General features: G+C 49.1%; 1 protein-coding gene across 6 annotated transcripts; it reads left to right on the top strand.

Moving 5' to 3' along the window:
- Nucleotides 1–1,994: 1,994 nt before the first annotated feature.
- Nucleotides 1,995–14,363, top strand: TNFRSF6B (TNF receptor superfamily member 6b). Of its 6 annotated transcripts, none has more exons than XM_075011678.1 (5): nucleotides 1,995–2,012; nucleotides 5,889–6,074; nucleotides 7,117–7,495; nucleotides 9,985–10,182; nucleotides 13,348–14,363. In XM_075011678.1, the coding sequence occupies exons 2-5, from the start codon at nucleotides 6,000–6,002 to the stop codon at nucleotides 13,629–13,631; spliced, it is 936 nt and encodes a 311-aa protein (XP_074867779.1). In that variant the 5' UTR covers nucleotides 1,995–2,012; nucleotides 5,889–5,999; the 3' UTR covers nucleotides 13,632–14,363. The 6 variants fall into 6 exon arrangements, with proteins under 6 accessions (XP_074867779.1, XP_074867778.1, XP_074867781.1 ...); XM_075011677.1 differs by lacking the exon at nucleotides 1,995–2,012 and adding an exon at nucleotides 4,055–4,118; XM_075011680.1 differs by lacking the exon at nucleotides 1,995–2,012 and adding an exon at nucleotides 4,055–4,118 and having other exon boundaries at nucleotides 7,158–7,495.
- Nucleotides 14,364–19,801: the final 5,438 nt, after the last annotated feature.

Below are 19,801 nucleotides of genomic sequence, written 5' to 3' on the forward strand. Positions count from 1 at the left end.
ACCATTCTTCTTGTTCCGCAATCCATCACTACTGAGAACAGCCTCTCTCCATGCTCTTTAGAGCCCCCCTTCAGGAAGTTGAAGGCTGCTATCAAATCACCCCTCTCTTTTCTTCTGCAGACTAAATAAGCCCAAATCCCTCAGCCTCTCCTCATAGGTCATGTGCTTCAGCCCCCTAATAATTTTCATTGCCCTCCACTGGACTCCCTCCAGTGCATCCACATCCTTTCTATACTGGAGTGACCAGAACTGGACACAATATAAATAAGACAGTGAGAGAGCATTTGTGCTTAGGCAGAGAACTGTATATATAGAATGTTACACTACTTGACTGCTTTTTTGTTTTAATGTTGCACCTGTATTAAAATATCAATGTGGTGGATGTTGAGTGATTTGGACATTGGATATGCAAAGTTCTCAGTGAACCCATAACATACCATGCCTCTTCCTGGTCTAAGTGCAAATTGCATTTCTTTGAGCTGCCTTCTGTAACCTGAATACACAGCAACATGACTACAGTAAACCCTTGAGTTACACGAGGGTTGCATTTCTGCAACCCTGCATAACTTGAATTTTTGTGCAAGTTGAGGGGGTGACTGGTTCCTGACTCTCCTGGTCTTGCCCGAGCCAGGAAACTGACCAGCCCTGCTGGGCTGGTCAGTTTCCTGGCTCCCAGAGTGGCAGGGAGTTGGGAACCAGGGAGTAGCCTGGTTCCTGTCTCTTGTCCTTGCGGGACCCAGGAAACTGACTAGCTGGTGAGTTTCCCGAGTCCTGCAAGCAGCAGGAAGCTGGGAACCAGGCAGCAGCCTGGCTCCTGGCTTCCCTCACCTTGCAGAGAGGGGAAACCCCTCAGCGCAGCAGCCCTGGTCAGTTTCCTGGCTCCAGCCAATGGAGGGAAGCTGGGAACTAGGGGCAGCCTGGCTACCCTCCACTCCTTTGAGCCAGGAAACTAACCAAGGCTGCTGCCTGCTCAGTTTCCTGGCTCTGCAACTAGAGGGGAGCCAGGCTACCGCCTGGTTGCCAGCTACCCACCACTTCAGGGACTGGGAAACTGCTCATGTCAGGGGCAGCAGCTGAACCCTGAGGGGAGCAGTTTCCTGATGGGGTGGCAGCTGCAAGTCAGGCTGCCATCCCTGACAGGAGCAGGGAAAACACGCTCTTGTCTGGGGTGGCAGTCACGTTTACCTGAGGCACAAGCAGCTTGATTGCATGTATCTCAAGGGTTTACTGTATTTATTAAAGAAAGAAGAGACCCGAACAAAGAATGCACTCCGTTGTACGTGCTTCTCGCACCAAGAAGGAAGAAAGAACCAACACAGGATAGGATAGAAGTTGGTTGTGTTGCTTAATACTGATGGAGGATGCTGAGATACTATGGTAAGTAAGGGCGATTAAAGCCTATGTAGGAGAGTTTGTAAGAAATAGAGCTTTGAGCCTGTAAAGCGGAGTCTTATTTGAAAAGTGTCTAAACATGGCATTTTGTATGGTTGATGTCCCAGTGATGTCTAGATAAATATGTCCAGTTGCAAGTAAAGCGATTTTTTATTTTTTGGGTCAGCAGATGGTCTAACTGGGCCAGTTTTGGCAGTCTGTCTTTTTGGCTTGTGAGTCACAGGTATTAATCTTTGATAGGAATTTAAGTCTAAATCCTGTTTATGTGCAAACCTGAATAGAATTCAACTCCATCTCCCATACCATGTCCGTTCTGCAGAGCTAGCAAGAATGAAAGAGTGAAGCAAAATGTTAAGTAAAATACCAGCAACTGATTGGCAAAGTAAGAATGTGCCATTCTACATAATCACTTTTCACAGAAACACATTTGAAGTTGAATTTATGTCCTAACACTGAATGGTTTGTTACACAAACTAATGCATGGTTTTTGTGTTTGTTTCTGACGCAGGAGATGCTCAGAAATGCTTAGTCATTGTTGTCTAACCATTTGTTTAGAAACATCACTGTAACATCATCTCCAGAGAAACGAGGAAAAACAATTTAGGCTTATGGATCATAAGGTGTGTGGATGTGTTGTTACATGCACTTGTCTGTCCATGGGCATCAATTGCCAAATCAGAGGGGGATAAAAATTCCATGACAGATCTCCCACAGGTAAATGTAGACTGTGACACTGCAGGGCTTTGTAAATATAACACTTCCTTTTCTCCTTTTAGAAGGAAATGAAAAGAGTACCAGTAGTTCCTGTTTTCCGCCTAGCACTGTGCTATCAACTTGTCTTTCTTGCCGCCTCTGCTCTGCTTTTCTCCCTCACTGATGTAAGATCAAATGTTTGGAGAGTGGCAGCAGAGAGTAAGAGGAGATTAGGGGCAAGATATCAGCTTGGTAGGGAAACGCTTCTGCCCCTATACTCAACAATGATATAGTGCCTACAGTCTGGAATAACCATGTTCATGCTCCTTCCACCTATGCTAGAAAAATGGGGACAGAAATACTTCCAAGTAGAATGAGGCACAAGGAGCAGATTCACTGCCTTGGAGTGCACAGAGGCCATCGCGGAAATACCTGATTTTGCCTGGATTGTGAGGGGTTGTTAAGGTAGCATGGGTCAGAAATGAGAAGCAGCTGCTGCTCTCTCAGGTTTCTGATGGAAACTCAACATGGGGCATTGGTTCTCACAGGACCAGAATTAGGGCATTCTGCTTTAGTACCCCTCCTGGCACTCCACCCACACCTCCCATCACTTGGTGGGACAAGCGCGTGGCAGAGGCGGCTCCTAGTTACAGACTCCTGTGGCAATGCAGACTCCCGTGGTGGGGCAGCTTGCGCAGCAGCAGCGACTCCAGTGAGTAATCTCCGGGGTGGCACTTGGCTGGGGGCGACAGCGGATGGGGCATATGGTGATCCATTCAGTTTCTTGTGGACACCATTAATTTACACATTGACTTTCTCATTTTATGTTGAACACCCAACAAAAGTGCGTTTATGACCAAAAAGCCAATGCAAACAAGCACTTTACCAATATCATTGGAAGGTGATTAGTCTTGTGGTCAGTCTCAGGCCTTGTGTAGGAGAATGCAATGAGAATGATCTGTCCCTGTTCCTGAGTGTTTCAACCATAGATCACATGGCTAAATTTATGGAGTGGGACAATGTGGTGGCAATTGCTGAAGGGAAACAGGAGTGCTTGGGGAAGGTTTTCTCTGAAATATTCCTCTTCCTCTAGTAGTGACCGTGACCATGACCTCTGTGGCCTATGATGCCAGGCAGGCATCTTGCGACATTGTGGAATGGGACACATCAGGGGAGCGTCAGCCACATTTAGCTTTCGTTGATACATCCAACAAACACTAAGTGACAAAATCATTCCGACTGGGAAGTTGTTGAACATTTACAGCTAGGAAAGCAAATGTATAGCGGGGGAATTTCCCTGTTTTCCCCCCTGCTACATCAATCACTGCATCCTAGTAAAAGCTGTGGTAGTCAAAGAAGGGGGTGCACGTTGTGCATATGCAAAATTTAAGATGTGATTTGCTTCTTGGACAAATATTTCAGTGAAATACACATGGGCAAGCACAGTTTTGAATCAAATACAGTGTATACAAACTGGTGCCAGGACTCGGGATTTCTTTTTTATTCACATGAGAAGATGGAAGTCCCTGCCCCAGTTTGAATTGGAAAGTGGAGCCCAGCTTTCTAGGACCATTTTTAATTGATTGGTGGTAAAAGCGTTCTCATACAAAGAGAGATCAGTGGTGCTAGGCTGGCTTCTGGATCTCCCTTGGACCTGGGTGCTCAGTACTGGAGTTTGAATCCAGTCCTGCTCTGGAGGGAGTTGTGCCCTTGACTTCAGTGGAAACAGGTCCAGATAGCAGGGAAAGAGAACTCCCGAGTTGCTAGGGTTCCTAATGATTCTGGGCGCTTCAGCTGTGAGAAAGGGGCCAGCGTCCCGCCCCTGCTGCTCCCAGGCCCTTTAGTCTGCATTCAAACACAGCCCCAAGCCCAGCAAGCTGCAGAAGGGGAGGTAACACTCCTGGCACTGCCCAGGGCGTTTTAGAGCCCCGTTTCCCTGGGGACCGTCCGGGGGAAGCCCATGGCCTCTTGTGCTTCCACCCCTGCACAGGTCGTTATGCCCGCCGGCCCGGGGAGGGACAGCGGCTCCCTAGGTGAGGCAGGCACCTGTCTCCAGGTGGCGCTGCTCGCCCGCGGCGTGCGTGCCGGTCAGGGCGCACTCAGCCTGCAGCGGCTGAGGACCGAGCAAGCAAGCGCCGCAGGCAGCTGGCCCGGGACCGCGGAAACAGGGATGGCCTCTGGCGGCTCCGCCCGCAGAGTGGCCCGGGCTGTGCGGGCCAGAGAGGAGCCCGCAAGAGCTGTAAGCCCTCGGGCGCGAGATGATTCAGCTGGCGCTTGCGTAAGAGGGAATTCCGGGAGTGGGGAGGGGGCAGGGCCTCGACCTCGGCCTTATAAAGTGCCTGGCGATGGACCAGGAAAGCAGAGACTGCAAGGGCAGCAGCTGTGCGCACCAGCGCCCAGCCCGGTAAGGCGGGGGAAAGCAGGCGCTGCCTCCCTCCGCGCAGCCTGGCCGCAGTAGGTGGCGGGGGGTAGATGCGGAGCCCTGGGTGTGGGAACTCGCGTTGGGGAGCGAGCTGGGTGGAGCCGTGTCTGAGTTTTCGTGCAGCTGCCCAGAAATCAGAGCGTTTCCTCTGGGAACGCCAGCGCCGTGCGCATGTGTGTTACCCAGGCCAGAGGCGCGCACGCTGTGGGGCTCTTTGTCGCCCTCCTCAGCACGCTTAAACGTCCCGGCGTTCAGGGCCTCTAGTACAGCACTCAAGGGAGACTTTGAGCCGCACCAGGGACTGTATAGGTGCAACGCAAGAGTGGCCCTCTGGAAATCTTGCTTCCCGCAAGCTGCATTGCGGCTCTGTAGATAAGCCCTTATTGACCTGTAATAATTTCCAGTGTTGGTTCTGGGGTTTATGGGCTACACACACATTTATTTATTTTTGCATGGGGATGTTTTAGCTGTGTTTTTATCTGAAGCTGAAATCAGAACCCCTAGAAGGTACAGGACAGCACAGAGAGCCAAATGTGCAGCTGGGTTTGTTTTTTTCATCGTTGTGTACTTGTGTGCTTAGCACTGATTTTTACAAGTGTGTGTCATACATATCTGTATCTTATATGATCATGGATATAACTGTGAGTGTCTGAAGAGGTATAGATACAGCAGGCTGATTTTTTCAGAGGCATGGAAACCGCTCAGGTCCCAGTAACCTCAAGAGGAGTTGGGAGTGATCAATGCCTTTGTAGACCAAGTTGATGAAATATGTATGGTGTTCTCCTTGACTATCAGTGACAATATGGCTCCTACATCATACAGTTAAAAAGGGTACAATTTTCAAGTATCATTTGTATTCAGAAAATTGTAAGAGCTTTAGTATGGAATTACAGACTTCGTAAAGGAGGTGGTTTTAAATGGATCACAAGTCACTGAATAACTTCCCTCCTTTAAGACACCATCTGTACTACACAATGGCTCAGTGTTGCATCCTTCATGGTGCAATCATATATAACATTCTTGTGTTCCAGAGCATCCTGTGCATGTTGGAAATATGCCCCCACAACTCTGGAGCCGATGGAGTATTACAGCCAAGATCCCAATAAAAGGGAACTCTGCTAATTTAGGCTGGATCAGTGACCTCTCAAGGTCCCTTCCAGTCTAGTGTTCTGTGATTCTATGATAATTTAAAATCTTAGCCAGGAGTAGACACACTGCGGGGAGGAGCTGTAACCCTTGTTCTCCTTGGGTTTCTTCAGCTGAGCTTTTGAACACCATTGAGATCCAAACAGTGCATCACTTCTGTATAGTGATACTGATAGTATCCTGAATTAGAGTTCTCCACTAACATGGTCTTTCCTGTGTCTCTCTCTAAACACAGCAGAGCTGGTGCTTTGGCAGAGATTAGCATCACTGCTTCCCAGGAGAAGAGAAGCAGCCTGAACATTATTCTAAGTCCTGATCCAAGCATCTGGAGATCTCTCCAAATACCATGAGTGCTAATCCTGATAACAGCCGCCATGCTGTACAGTCCAGCCACACACTGAATGGGAGACGTTCATCCAAGGTAAGACGCTGTTTTGCTCTTGATGTTGGCCTACTCTTTTTAATGAGGGCAGGGGGAGACAAAAGGAGCTTTTGCTCTCCAGACTTTTAATGAAGCCCCTCCCTTGTGTCTCAAAGGGCCTTACATTTGTATGAAAACGTTAATGTCTCTTTATTGAATGGAAAACTTCCTCTACCCCATCGCACATCCCAGGGCCTTCAGTCCTTAGTCAAGCCTCACATTCTAAATTATAGTTTTGTCCCATCGCTTTCCGACTCATCCCTGGTCTCGTAAAGCTGGCAGGAGGTTAGTCAGGCAGTTAGGTAAGTTGCACTGCTCTTCTGTTAGATTTCTGTAGCTGAGTGTCTTTGTTTTCTGTTTTTCATGGTAAAATTCGCTTTACCACTGGAAGCTGGGGAAGACCTGTAACCACAAAGTAGCTCTATTAACCCAACACTGCACTAAGGTTTACTAAGAGCTATGTCCTCTCCCCATTGAAGACAATGTCAAAACTCCACTTAGGACCAGGGCAGGGCGCTAAGGAGGGATGTGTAGAATAGATACTTGTTCAGGGAGTTCCAGGAATTTGGCCGTTTGCCTAGGTCTTTGTCTGCATTGTGCTGTATAAGGCACAACATGGAGACGCCCTACACTGAAAGGCTAAGAGCCAGCAGGAACCCGGGGGTGGGGGTCATGCTGGGTAGTCCAGGAGGAGGAGGAATGAAGTGTGCATATGTGGGGCAGGGGGCATTTAAAAGTGGTTGCAATCATGTCTTAAGGGCCTGGCAAGATGCAGGTCTAAAGGAGTCACTTAGCATGGGCGGAGGTGATGGGTTAGTGAGCTAAGATGAGGGGTGCGCTCTGTGCATATGGGGCAGCATGGAAAAGGGGAGTGGGTGGAGGAGATGGGTGTGGCAAATAACTTTGTGATCCAGAAAGATTTCTCATGGCCTCAATACTAACAAGAAGCTATTCCAGTACACAGAGGTGGTAATTGTGGTGCCCCGCTGCAGGAAGGCCAGTGAAAGGCTGACAGATAGGTCTCTGTGTCTTTTCCCCATAGTGGATGGTTGGTGCTATTGTGCTTTTCCTGGCTCTGCCTAGCTCCAGCACCACTCCCACTTACCCCTGGAAAGATCCTGTGACAAACAACAAAGTGGTGTGTCATCAGTGCCCACCAGGAACCTTTGTGGCCCAGCACTGCACCAGAGACAAACCCACAGTGTGCGCCCCATGTCCAGAACTGCACTATACACAGTACTGGAACTACCTGGAGAAATGCCGGTACTGCAATGTCATCTGTGGAGAGCTGCAGGTCGAACTACATCAGTGCAACTCCACCCACAACAGAGTGTGCCGGTGCCAGGACGGGTACTACTACGAGTCCGAGTTCTGCATCGAGCACTCCAAGTGTCCCGCTGGGTCAGGAGTAGTGAAGCTAGGTACGTGTTACAGTGGGAGTTCTCAGTCTTAAGTCTTGTTTGTTCTTACGGTATCGTTGTCCGGTCAATGTGATAGATAGCAGTAGTGGGTAATCTGACTTTACACGTGTGTGTTCGCACCATATATTCATGCAGCACTGCCGTCTGCTGGATGGGATGTCAGACCCACTCAAGGGAATAAGAGACTGTCACGATCTAGGGGCAACATCCTACTTTTGTGGTCCAAGTATATGTGGTTCCTGCTACTTTAGCTGCCGTCTCTTGTGGGCCCCCGGGGCTGATGGCAGTAAGGCATCTGAGCAAGGAAGATTCATTGTGAGAAACAGAAGAGGTTTGCTTGGTGTCTCAATCCTGACATAGGACTGACAAATGAACTTAGTGTTGGGGATGGGGTTGCTGTGAAAGTCCCCTTGTGAGGTCCTCCTGGTGTGCTGACACCTGCCTTCCTTCTCTCTGGGGCTCTCAACTACCTGTTCTGCTGGGTCAGATGCTCTGGTCTCTCCCAGCCAAGGCACAGAATTGGGGTTACCACACACACACCATGCCCACAGAGCAACACAGACACTGAACCAGATCATTTTCAGGAGGGCTTGTGATAAGGGCTGAGCACCCGGGAAACCAACCCTGCCAAATGGAACTAAAACTCCAAACAAACCCATCTTACTCTATGTAAAAGTTTTGTACAGAGAAGCTTATAAGGATATCCATGCTCCTGTTCAATGATAGAGAGATCTGCACAGTACTCACTCTGCCCCACTGTCCCCCAGGTAACAATAATTTACACTGGGTTTGGTAATAATCAAAAATGTTTGCATCAAATATAAAAAGGAGGATTTAAGTAGCTGCAAGTAAAAACAAATGAACTCAGCAATAGGGCTGCTTTCTAGAATCCCTATTTGGGAATTTTGGGAGCCCATAATAAAGTTATTAAAGGGTCAGATAGAAATAATACTGATATATGTCTTCTCCCCCCAAAAAGGCAGTACTGTGAGAAGAGCATTTTCAGTGTGATTCAGAAGCATAGGTCTGGATGATGCATAGATTAATGAAGGATAGTAGGGATTTTTCATCTTTTCCTTTGTGCAACTTTGTCTAGTTCTAATATTACCTCCCATTCCTGCAGTATTTGTGTGTTTTCCAAGATTACGACACGTACACAAAGACATATTTGTCTCTCTCTCTCTTTCTCTTGCCCATTCCAGTCATCAAGGACTGACCTCTATTTATTTTGGTTTTAAGCAGCAGCTTTTTAGTAGGCAGCTTTGGTCTAGCTGGGACTTTTCTTCAGATTCTGAAGACACTGAGGTTTGTGGTCATGTTTCCCTGGCAGTCTCCATGAGAGCATTCAAGATTTATAAGCCAGTCACCAGGAAAGCCCCATCTTCTGTGCACACAAGTCTTGTGTGAGGTTGATGGCTTGTTCCTAGAACATGGCTATTGAAAGGGGCTTTGATTGGGCAGGGTGAATGAGGTGCCCAAGTCACTTAGGCCAGCCTGAAGTAGGTTGAATTTAACCAACTGCATAGATGACAGTGATTAGGGCCATACAGGTAGGATGGGAAGCCAGTGAAACCGGGGTGTGATGGACTCTGCAGCTCTGCTGGGCTCCTGGATTCTGCACTAACTGTGCTGTTTTTGAGGATAGTGGCTTCATATCAAGCACAGTACCTTTCTACATGGGCAATATGGTAAAGAATCCCAGAAGTTATGAAGATGAACTGCACTGAGGTGCAGGCAGGCTCCTCAGTATAGCTAGAAAGGGTATTTTCATGTTTGCAATTTCTTGGCTGTCCAGAAATAGAGCGGAATCTAGATGTGCAATAAGAGGGTGGGATGACTTTACAGAGGTGGCAAGTTCTTCAGAGGGCTTTGCACCAGGATGTGGGCTGCATGCTTTGGAGCAGTGACTCCTGAGAGCAGCAGTTCTCCTGTCAATGTCGGATGTGGAGCTCGTTAGCTTCCGTAAAGGCTGAGTGCTCCAGGCCGCATATGGCTTTCCTTGCTGCTGCCTGTTTTCTTACAATTTGATTGTCTGCCTCATTTGTTTCTGGTCATTAAGGCATAAGTCAGTGATCCCAGTCCCTCTGAGTGGGATGCCAGCACTGGGCTTTTTCTCGGTCAGATCCTAAGTTTAGCAACTGCTCTTTCTCCTTAAAGGCTGGGGATTGGACTCGGGTCTTGTGAATGTTGTGTGCCAAGAGCCTAATCTCTCTGACAACAATGCATCGCCTTAGGTGCAGAGGGAGCTCAGGGCACTGGCAGGTGCAGACTTAGGGCTTTTTACCTTGAGCACTCCCCTACACCAGTTGGTGCTAGGTAACAGATAGTGACTTGTGCTCAGTTTAGGCTGGTGCAGATGAGTACATCAGGCACAGGACAGTGGTAAATCAGGCCACTTTCTTCTACCACGCTCCCTAGGGGGCCTTTATACCAAACACAATGAGCACGTACAACAGGTATTTCACTGCTTTCTGTGACCAATTTTTCAGGTACTCCCTATCACGACACAAAATGTGAGAAGTGCCCTTCAGGGTTCTTCTCATCCTCCAGCTCCAGCACTGAGCCATGCAAGGAGCACCAGTGCTGCTCACAGCAGGGGAAGGAGACTAATGTGCTTGGAAACCAGTTCCATGACAACCTGTGCACCACCTGCAAGATGTTCAAAGGAAACAACACCCAGGAACCAGGTGAGGAGCCAAGTTCCCTCATGGATGGAACAGTGTTAGCAGGTTGGGGGTGGGGCCTATTCATGTCTGCCTGGGGTAGGGGAGACTCCAGCACTAGAATTACATTGCAACCAGAGCTGGAATGAAGCTTTCCAGTGCCAATTCTTTTACTCAATGTGTAGGGTTAATTCCAGCAATATTTAAAACTATACAATTGCTTTTAATTAAACTACAAAAAAGATAACTTAATCCCCCACCACTTTACTGGAAGCTGAGCTAAGATCATCTTACACAGGAGTCCCTGGCACCCTCTCCAGACAGTATCCCAGTCAGTTCCTATTGGATTGTGCCTGTCCCTGTATATCTGCCATTCTGATCTCTCTGCCTCGCTGGAGGGAAGATCTCCCTGTTGGCACCTCTTGTTTTTGCCAATCTCCTGCCCCCGGATACTGTGGGAATGAGAGCTGGAGGTATTTCAGTTTCATTCAGCCTGTTTGTACAGTCAGAGCCTGCAGGGAAGTATCTGGCATTGTCCTCCTGACACTCAGCCCAGAGTCATAAAGGAAGCTGAAAATAGGTCAGGAGTCTGCCACAGGTGCAGAAGGAGTGTGTCGTAGACTGGCCAGCTTGTGCTGCCTTTCCTGACGGCAGCTACCAGTGTCTATTTTTAACGTCTTGTAATTTTAGTTTCGCTTCTGGTGAGTGAGTCCTTCCCGTGTAGCCTTCATTCGGAAGGAAGATGAAGGATTTGCTCCCAGTTTATAGTGAGTCTGTCCTTGTGGCTTCCACGAGGCAGTATAGGTGTAAGAAAACAGCATGCAGCCTTCACATCTTCCACTACCCATAGTTTTCCTTTGGCCAACATGCAGCAGAAGGGAAACAAGGCAGAAGGAATCGCTTGTTTTCCTCCCCTCCATAGACTTGCTCCCTGGTCAGTATTGTCTCATTAAGAATTTGATGCAACCAAATTTCAATAAATACCAGTCAGAACAGGCATTGTCAGGTCTACAATGGGACTCATGATCATGCTCCTTCCCTGAGTCAGCTTCTTCCCAGCGGGGGAAAGGTAGCAGCTAAAACGTTAATCGGAAACTAAGCGACTGTCAGTCATCAGCACGTGCCCTGGCGAAGTATCAGCAACTGGCTCTGAGCCCTGCCCTGTGGTTGTTTATATATGGAGTCTTCTCTCTTGAGCAATGGTGTGATTGCAAAACAAGAAACTTATGAATGGAGTGATATTTTTAACTCCCAGTTTCTAAAAGTGTAGTTGTTTAGCAGGGCGGTGTACTCTGCCTATATCTGTATTTACATAGGTACAGATGTACACAGGGACACCAGCAGTTCTATGCAAATACAAACTTGGTAGTTCAGGTGACACGCTTGGGTCGTGTAAAGTGATACAGCTTTATTGAAGTCAAAGGAATTCTTCCAATTTACGCCATCAGAAAAACTGACCCAACCCATCCCTCCGTGGGTTCAAATTCTGCTGTAAAGTAGGCAGGAAAAGCCCCTCAGCGCTCCACCAAACGTTCAGACTAGGCGAAGCCAAATCCCCAGGTCTGGACAGTGCAGCATTTTGGGAGCATTTCAATTCAGATCTCTTCAGTCCATCTCTGTTGTGAGTCTCCAGCTTGCAGTACGCCATGGGATCAAGCCCAGAATGTCAAATTCACTCTGGTGCCACACCACTCCTCTCAAATCAGTGCATTTACCCAAGATGAATGTTGTCCTTTAACTTAAACACAGGGTTAGTGGGACTTGTCAGTTGGCCCTGGTTAGGAAGCCTGGGCTTGAGTGTCTATGCTGTATTTTAACCATAAGTTAAGACTTTTTTTTTAACACTTGCTTAAACCTCAGGCTCTGACATCTATACTGCTGTGTGTTGACCCAAATCAAAGTTAACCATATCCCAGTGTCCCTAGTGCCCCATCTTCCTAAAATATGGCCCCCGTAGCCCTAGGAATGTGGGTCTAAGATTGACCAATAAGGTACTTTCCCCTCTGTCTCCCTCCTTCCCCATTTTCTAGTTTGCAAACTCCAGTGTACACACTCTGAGTATTCACTTAAGTATTTTTACATGGGGCCTGAATACTTAATTTTAACGAAACAAGTGCCATTTCCTTAACCCATCAGAGCTGAGTGTAGAACTGACTTTTCGTTTGGAGGTGGAATTGAACAATTGGAGAAAAAAAAAAAAAAGTTTGCTTTTAAACAAAACTGAAATTTTTAATTTTTTCTCCCCCTGAAACAAAAACTTTAAATTGCTTTGGGTTGAACAAAACAGTGCAACCCAAGAATTTTTATTGGCAGTTCGTTATGTTTTGGGTCTATTTTACCATAATTTTTTTTTAAACAAAGCTGTCTAAATTTAAGAAAAAATTGAAATGAAAAATTGAACAATTTTGATTTTATAACATTATTTGGCTGACATGAGACAAAAAGGGGCCATATCACTTACCTAATTCAACCCAAACTCATGAAGAGATTTGGCCCCCCAAAATTACATTTTTTAATGGTTCTGCTTTTTAATTATACATTTTTTCCCAGTTCTACGTGTCACTGACCAATCCAGCTGCTCCCGCAGGCTATCAGTAGTCTCTCCTGAGCTGGTCTGATTTACAGTGAACAAACAAGCCTGCCTAATTCTGGTGCTTTTGTGTAGGCTGGAGCGGATAATCATCTGCTATGTCAATGCACTCCTGTGACCCTGCTTTTTACAGCCGCATGCAGTGCAGGGTGTGTGTGGGTGCACATATAAACACTTGTAGCCACACAGGTTTCTGGCTGCATGCACACACCCAGGCATTGTCACGTGTCTATCTGGTAGTACGGGATACCCTGATTTTCAGACCTTGGCTATCTTTACAGCAGGCCTTTTACAAGAATCAGTAGGACAAATACATCGAAGGAAGCTGTAGGGTGAGATGAGTAGGTATAACATGGGGTAAATGTCAGGGTCAAAAGTTGACTAATTTGAACTGTATTCCTTTAAGAGCTTGGGCTGTACCCCTCGGCCTGACAGTAGGTTGACTGGCTACCTGAGACTCAGCTGCAGACCTCAGGTCGTGAGTCTCTCCATCTGCATTAGTGTTTGCCTCTTTGCTGTGCTCCATAGAGAGTAATGGGGTTGGCTCTTTCATCACTGTGCTCCAAACCTCACACTGGTGTTTTCTTCCCCCACTCTAGGAAATGCCGACTGTGAAAGAGCAGTGATTGATTTTGTGGTTTACCAGAACATCCCAGTGAAAAAGCTGAAGCGCCTTCAGCAAATCCTCGAGCGGCGCTCAAAGGGCATCCAGAGCAAGGACACCCAGGCTGCCCTCCAGGAGAAGTTCCACACATATCTCACTGGGTTGAAGAAGGATCACTTGGAGGTCATCAAAGAGCTGCTGGAGGCGCTCCGGACAGTGAAGCTGCATTCAGTAGAAGAGAAGGTGCGGAGGCGCTTCTCTTTGGAACTGGAGAATTAACAGGACTGATTGGGGTTGGTTGGTTTTGTTTTGTTCTGGCTTGTTTAATTTATTAACCTTCTACAAACTAACTCGAGTTGCACCTTGGAGAAGACATGGGCAGGGGGTAGAGTTAAGATGCAGTGTCTGACTTGTTCCTGATCCTCTCCATTCTGGCAGCTAACTGTTGTCCCAGTGTGTGTGTGCGCGCGCGTGTGTGTGTGTGCGCGCGTGCGTGCTATCTGTCCAACCTGACCACAGGGGAAGTCTGTGATGCAGTCTGCACGTGGGCTGGAGCAACTACACTGCAAGTGGAGCTGACTGAGATTTCTGGGAGAAACCTGCACTATGAACATTAACCTCCCAACCTCTGGGGGGAGGGTAGATGTTGCTCTTACTTGATCAGAAATGTGTAAGATCCCCGGAGAGCACTTTGTATCTCCTGACTGCCTGAGGATCCCTGGTGCCCTTTTTCATGCTACTGAGCAGTTTGATTTTAAAATGAACCATGTTTTTAAAATGATTCTGAAATGTTTCCTTGGGAAACCTGCCTTTCCCCTTCCAACGTAAAGTTTCTTTCCTTTCCTTTCCTTTCTAAGCGGGGTTCACGCTGAGAGATGCATCAGGTATAAGATACCCCTGAAGTCACAAGGTTACAGCCTTTTTTTACATGTATTTTTGCAGTGCCTTGTTTTGTATAGTCTGTTGTACTTGTTTGATACGGAGAAATGCAAAAACAACATGTGCCTTAGACTTCATGTTATCTTCATCTGGCTCTGCCTTGGAATACCTGATGTGTGCATGTGCGCACACGCCATGACTGCAAAAACAAATCCTCCTCTGTACTCCGGTGCAAGGTCAATTTCAGCCACTGATGCAATTTCCCAACAAGGAGGCAGGCAAAATACTGCCTGTGGGCCATCTTCAGCCCATCACTGTCCTGCAGCCCAGGGGGACCCTCAGGCAGGCTCTCTGCCTGCCACACCCCTACATCTCACTCAAAGTGGCCAACTCTAGGGGCCAGGTGTGTCTCTGCACACCATGTGCCACTGTGGGGGACTTCACACACTGCCCCCGCCCCCAAATAATCTCACAGCTCCCATTAGCCGGTTTCAGTTGGGTTGCTGGCTGGGAGCCGCCTAAGGCAAGCAACTCCTGACAGAGCCTGTACCTGGCACCTCAGTCCCTCCCTTCCCCCAGTGCCCTGCTCTAGGTCACAACCCAAAGCCTCTGCATCACTGCTCCTGCACGCATGCTCCTATCACAGACCCTGCATTCCTGTACCCCAATCCACTGCCCCAGCTCACAGCTCCTTGCCGCCCTAGGTCACAGCCCAAGCCCCTGCACCTCCTTCTGCACCCCTCTTTCGGGTCAGAATCCTCTTCTGCATCCATACCCCCGTCCTGCACCCCAATCCCCTGCTGCAGGCCACAATCACCTGCTTCACCTGAGCTCCCTCCCAGACCCACACCCCCTCTTACACACCGCTCCCTTCTATACCCAACCTCCATCTCTGACCCTTCACCTCCTCCATTAATATCATAAAAGAGTGCAGCCCTTGCCACTTACCAAATGCTTGAAGTGCCCCCTCCCCATCAAAATCCTTGCCCTTTTGCTGCCAAGCATGGGCAGGAACACTTTGAAAAGACACAGTTCCACCAGAATAATTTCAAGCTGGCATGACTGGCATCGTCCACTTTTCCTGTCTACAGTAGGGTTTGCACTGCTGGCTGGAACCAAGGGAAACTCACTGTGTAGACACAGCCCTAGACTCCGGCTGCCTGAGTCCAGTTGCACTGAACAGATGTGCTGCTTGTTCCTGACCTGACCTCTGCGTTAAAAAGACAGCATGGGGGCAGGTGTCATTTGGTGACCTCACAGGCGTGTTCTCTCCTGCTCCACGGGGGCAAGGATCATTGCCACACATCCATCTTTCAGTGAGTGCTCACATTGCTACGAAGCCAGCATAGTTACATAATCTAATCAATGGCTTTCCTCAAAGTCCGGGCCTGAGGGGCTGTGTCTCATGCCCCACATTAGCTGGAAGGGAGATTTTTTTTTTTTTAAACACTGTAAATGTCACTTAGGGAAGTCCGTGGGCATGACCACCTTATGTACACTCTAGCTGATCTGCCATGATGTCACACAACCACTGCTTCCCCTCAGACAAGTTTAGCTTTTTATAGCTATTTGACAGCTTGCCAGAAAGAGGCTATGGGTTTCCCCCATCACTGGCTGTTTAAAGGACTCAGAAAATTTCCTCAGCTGGAGCAGCCTCTGTGCTCAAGATCCAATTTATACAGCTCTCTGCACAACGGGCTCTTTTGAGCCTTAATTCATCTGCTCCTGAATCTATTCCTCCAGTGTGACTTATAGTACAAGGAAGTCTGGCTAAATACCAGCTCTCTCAGTACAAACGGCCAGGATATGGAGATCCGCAGGGGAATATTACACTTGGAAACCCAAATGGTTTTCGAGTCATTCTGCGTGTTATTTCAGATCATTCAAAGCCTGGGACTAACCCAGTGGCCAGGCTCTGCAAGTCCCAGCATCTAGCCACAACCCAGCTAGAAAATTAAGGTGCTCGGGGATGTGACACATTTAATGTAGAGAGGCAGCTACCCACCTGAGTGTGTCCACTCCCTTCCACATGTGCCCCACACTACAACTCCCTGAGCCTTGCCTTGACCCCTGCAAGGAAGTCCACTGGGGAGAGTGTTGAATGCAGTCAGGAATACAGGCTGTGGGAAGGTATTTACCAGGAGGTTCCCCTGTTCCATGAGACATTGAGTCAGCTTTACGCAATGGAGAAAGCCCAGAGCTGATGGTCAGGAACGCTGTACCACAATCGTAGCTGGAGAACTGGGGTTTCTGAATAGATCATGTACAGAAATCCCCCGATCTCACCATGTGTTCCAACCAGCCGGTGCAGCAAACAGCTCCTGTAACTCAGACCTCAGTTGTTTGGAGCCAACTTAGTGATCAGCATGACCCAGAAGACCCACAGCAGTGTGAATTCATGGTTTCATTTGCTATAGTGCTACAGATTCCAATTTAAACAGTAGGACAGGTTAATAACTTAGTGCAAGTGAGTACTTGGTTAAAAACCCAATAGAAGCACCCCAGTTGGTTAATAATGAAATCACAGCATTTCAATATTGTGAAACACAAAGAGCTGCAGGAGACACATTGCTTGCAACCCCCTGAGTGCAATGAAGAGGTAGGGCTATGGGATGAAATTCCTTTTCACAACACTTAAATCCTCTTCAAATCCATAGGGTCTTTACCCGAGGGAATTTCACCTGCAGCAGGGCAACGTCTCACAAAACCTGCCCCCTGGACCCTTCGTTCTGTCCCACTACCAGTCTAGGTTCTTTGGACTATTGGTACCTTCCCACCACCTGCCTGTCCCCACTCTGGCCCCAGCCCCTCCAAATAGGAGATCTTGGATCTACTAAGAGATTTAAAAAAATAAACTACTGATGTCCCATTCCTTCCCCTTCTAAAAGAGAGAGGAGGAGCCATTGCTGAGAATGGGACAGATACCCCTGCAAGGAGCACTCAAGGACAGGACTGCTTTGTCAGCAAGGCACAAGCTAACAGAGGTGTGGGCGGAGAAGGTTGGGTAGATGCTACCAGTAGGTATTCTTCCATGGTGCTGGGGAAAAGGGGAGAGTCCATGTGAGGTGAGAGGACAACAAGCAGCTGCTGGCCTCCAGCTCAATGGATTTCATCAATTCAGCCCTGCGTAGCCAAAGACCTGCCTTCACCTCCAGCCCCCTGCCACGCTGCCCCGGTTGCCATCTGCGCCTGTGTTCTCAGGTTAAAACTGGGGGGCTGGTGGCATGGCTTTGTCCCTCCAGAGGGAGTTTAGGAACTGCAGGGCTGAACCAGTCCCAGGTATGGGCGGGGGCTGTCACAGGGGAGGGGGTGGTTTGTTCTCCTGGGGGCTCCTGGTTTGCCTGGACGATCTCTAACATGAGTCAGTGGCTTTTTTCTCTGTTTTGTTTAAAGCAAGAGGTTCAAATGCAATTTACCTTAAGGCCTGTGCCAGACCTCCAATCCCCCTCACTGGTCAGCAGGCACTGCTCTGGCAGGGCCCCAGTGGGCGTGTCTGTGCAGTCTCTAATTTCTAATGCCCTGCCTGTCCACACACTCCTCCCCACATGAGTCTCCAAGCCCCACCTGCCGCCCTTCCTTGGCAATTCCCCGCTCCCCCAGGAACGTAACAGGGCCAGAGGGGCTTCCAGCAGCTAGCTCTGCACCACTGCTGGCATGTCCCTGTGGCCCGGGAGAAGTATGTGCAGAGCCGGCCTGTCCATTGGGTGGCTTAGCATGGCGGCCTGGGCCTGGGCTTCAGGGACTCCCACAGTGGCTGCCCCAACTGTTCTATAAACAGAGGACAGTTCCCCAGGCTCCAGTTAGCCTGCAGGGCCCTCGGTGGGCGGGGGCTGGCAGCAAGAATCAGTTCCCACCCACCCTCCTGGAGGCAGGAGCCAGAGGAAAGCGGAGCTACCCTGCAGCCAGCTCAGGTCTAGTGCCATCTCCCAGCCCAGCCTAGCCCAGCCCACGCTGGGGCTGGGGTGCTCTGCTCCCTGCGGCTGCAGTGAGGTAGAGCCACCGGGCTGGCCTGGGAGATGACAGTAGAGCAGAGATTGCTGCATCATTGGCTTCCCCCCCGGGACTTCCATTGCTGTGGCAATTGGGTGGGGGTATCAGCCCCCCAGTAATCCCCAAGTCCATGTCCCTTAGGAGAATGGGCTTGTGGGAAGGGGTGCAATTGGGGTGGCGGAGGACAAAGAAGGGTCAGGAAGAGGCAGGGGGTGGAGTAGAGGCTGGAGTTTACTGAAGAAGGGTACAGGCTCTCCCCACCCTTATGCCATAAGTCTGAGATCCCTGGTTTAAAAATTGAAATCGCTAACAAGGAAGCTCTTCTGTGCTGTTCTTCTGTGTCCCCAGGGCCTGTGCAGCTCAGGGTTGTAAAGCGCATAAGCAAGGCCCACATCACCCCTGGCAGGCAAGAGCATGGCATGACCTCCGTGGGACAGATGCGGAAGCTGTGGCCCAAGGAAACAGATGGGTTTGCTTGTGGTCATGCAGGGAGTTGGCTGCCAACCTTGGAAAAAACACTCAGCTCTCTTGACTGCTCATCGTGTGATCTACCCAGACAAGTATCCATCTCCTGACCTGCAAAGCAACAGCCGGCCCTGAAGTCTGGAAGTCCTCAGAGACAGCATCTCCGCCTGAGGCCATCTTTGTCAGACTAGAAAGCACATCCCTGCAGTAAGCAGGAGGAGAATGGAATCCTAACAACCCCTGGAGCCAGGTGTCACCCCCTCAGCTGTAGGTCCAGCCTGTGGTGGGTGTCGTATGAAGAGGTGCATGGATTCCGTGCCTTCCTCTGAACGAGTATAATCCGGATGATGGAGGTGCCCTTGAGACAGGGACCCACTTTGCCAGGTGCGTCAGCATTGCCCTTTTCGGATTTGGGGAGAGCACCTCATTATTCTGCTTGCGGCAGGGAAAACTAGGGAGTGGCCTCTAGACATTGTCCCCCTCGGTGTACGTTTGTCGGGAACCAACGTCACCCAGTGTTACTCTCAGAACATCTAACCAGAGCAGCATCTCCACCCCGGTATTAGGACAGGGCCAACCACACACCCATCCATCCTGTTTTCGCCCTGCCAGCGTGTGCCATTCGAGTGGCTGGCCCTGCATAGCTGCAGGTGCCATTTTGCATGGGCCAGGCTGGTGGCAGGCAGGGAGGGCGTGGTCCTCACTCGGTCAGGGGGTGGTGATTGCCAGGTTTGTCCCACTTGTCTCTGTATTTTGCAAGGAGTTGGACACTGCGCTTTGTGTACCAGGGGCTTTATCGCCTCACATCTAATTCCCATCCCTGCAGGCTCTGGGCACTGCAGGCTGACCCCTTTGGTGCCATGTAATGGGGAAATAGCCTGATGCATCTGAGCTTGTTTCCTAGAGCTGTAGGGCATGTTGCACAGAATGGGCTTTGTGCTGGGGTACTTACATTGTCTGGCATTTTGAAGGGTTAACCTGGGGTAGAGCTGCCTGAAAGGGAAACATTCTGTTGATGCGGATGTGTCTTGGAAATGCTTTACAAATCCCTTCTTGTAGGTGCGCTGGGGTGAGTCTGTTTTGGCAACATCCTCGCCTGGAGTGGGATGGGTTGG

This window comes from Carettochelys insculpta, chromosome 17, assembly GCF_033958435.1.
Source record: "Carettochelys insculpta isolate YL-2023 chromosome 17, ASM3395843v1, whole genome shotgun sequence".
NCBI lineage: Eukaryota > Metazoa > Chordata > Testudines > Carettochelyidae > Carettochelys > Carettochelys insculpta.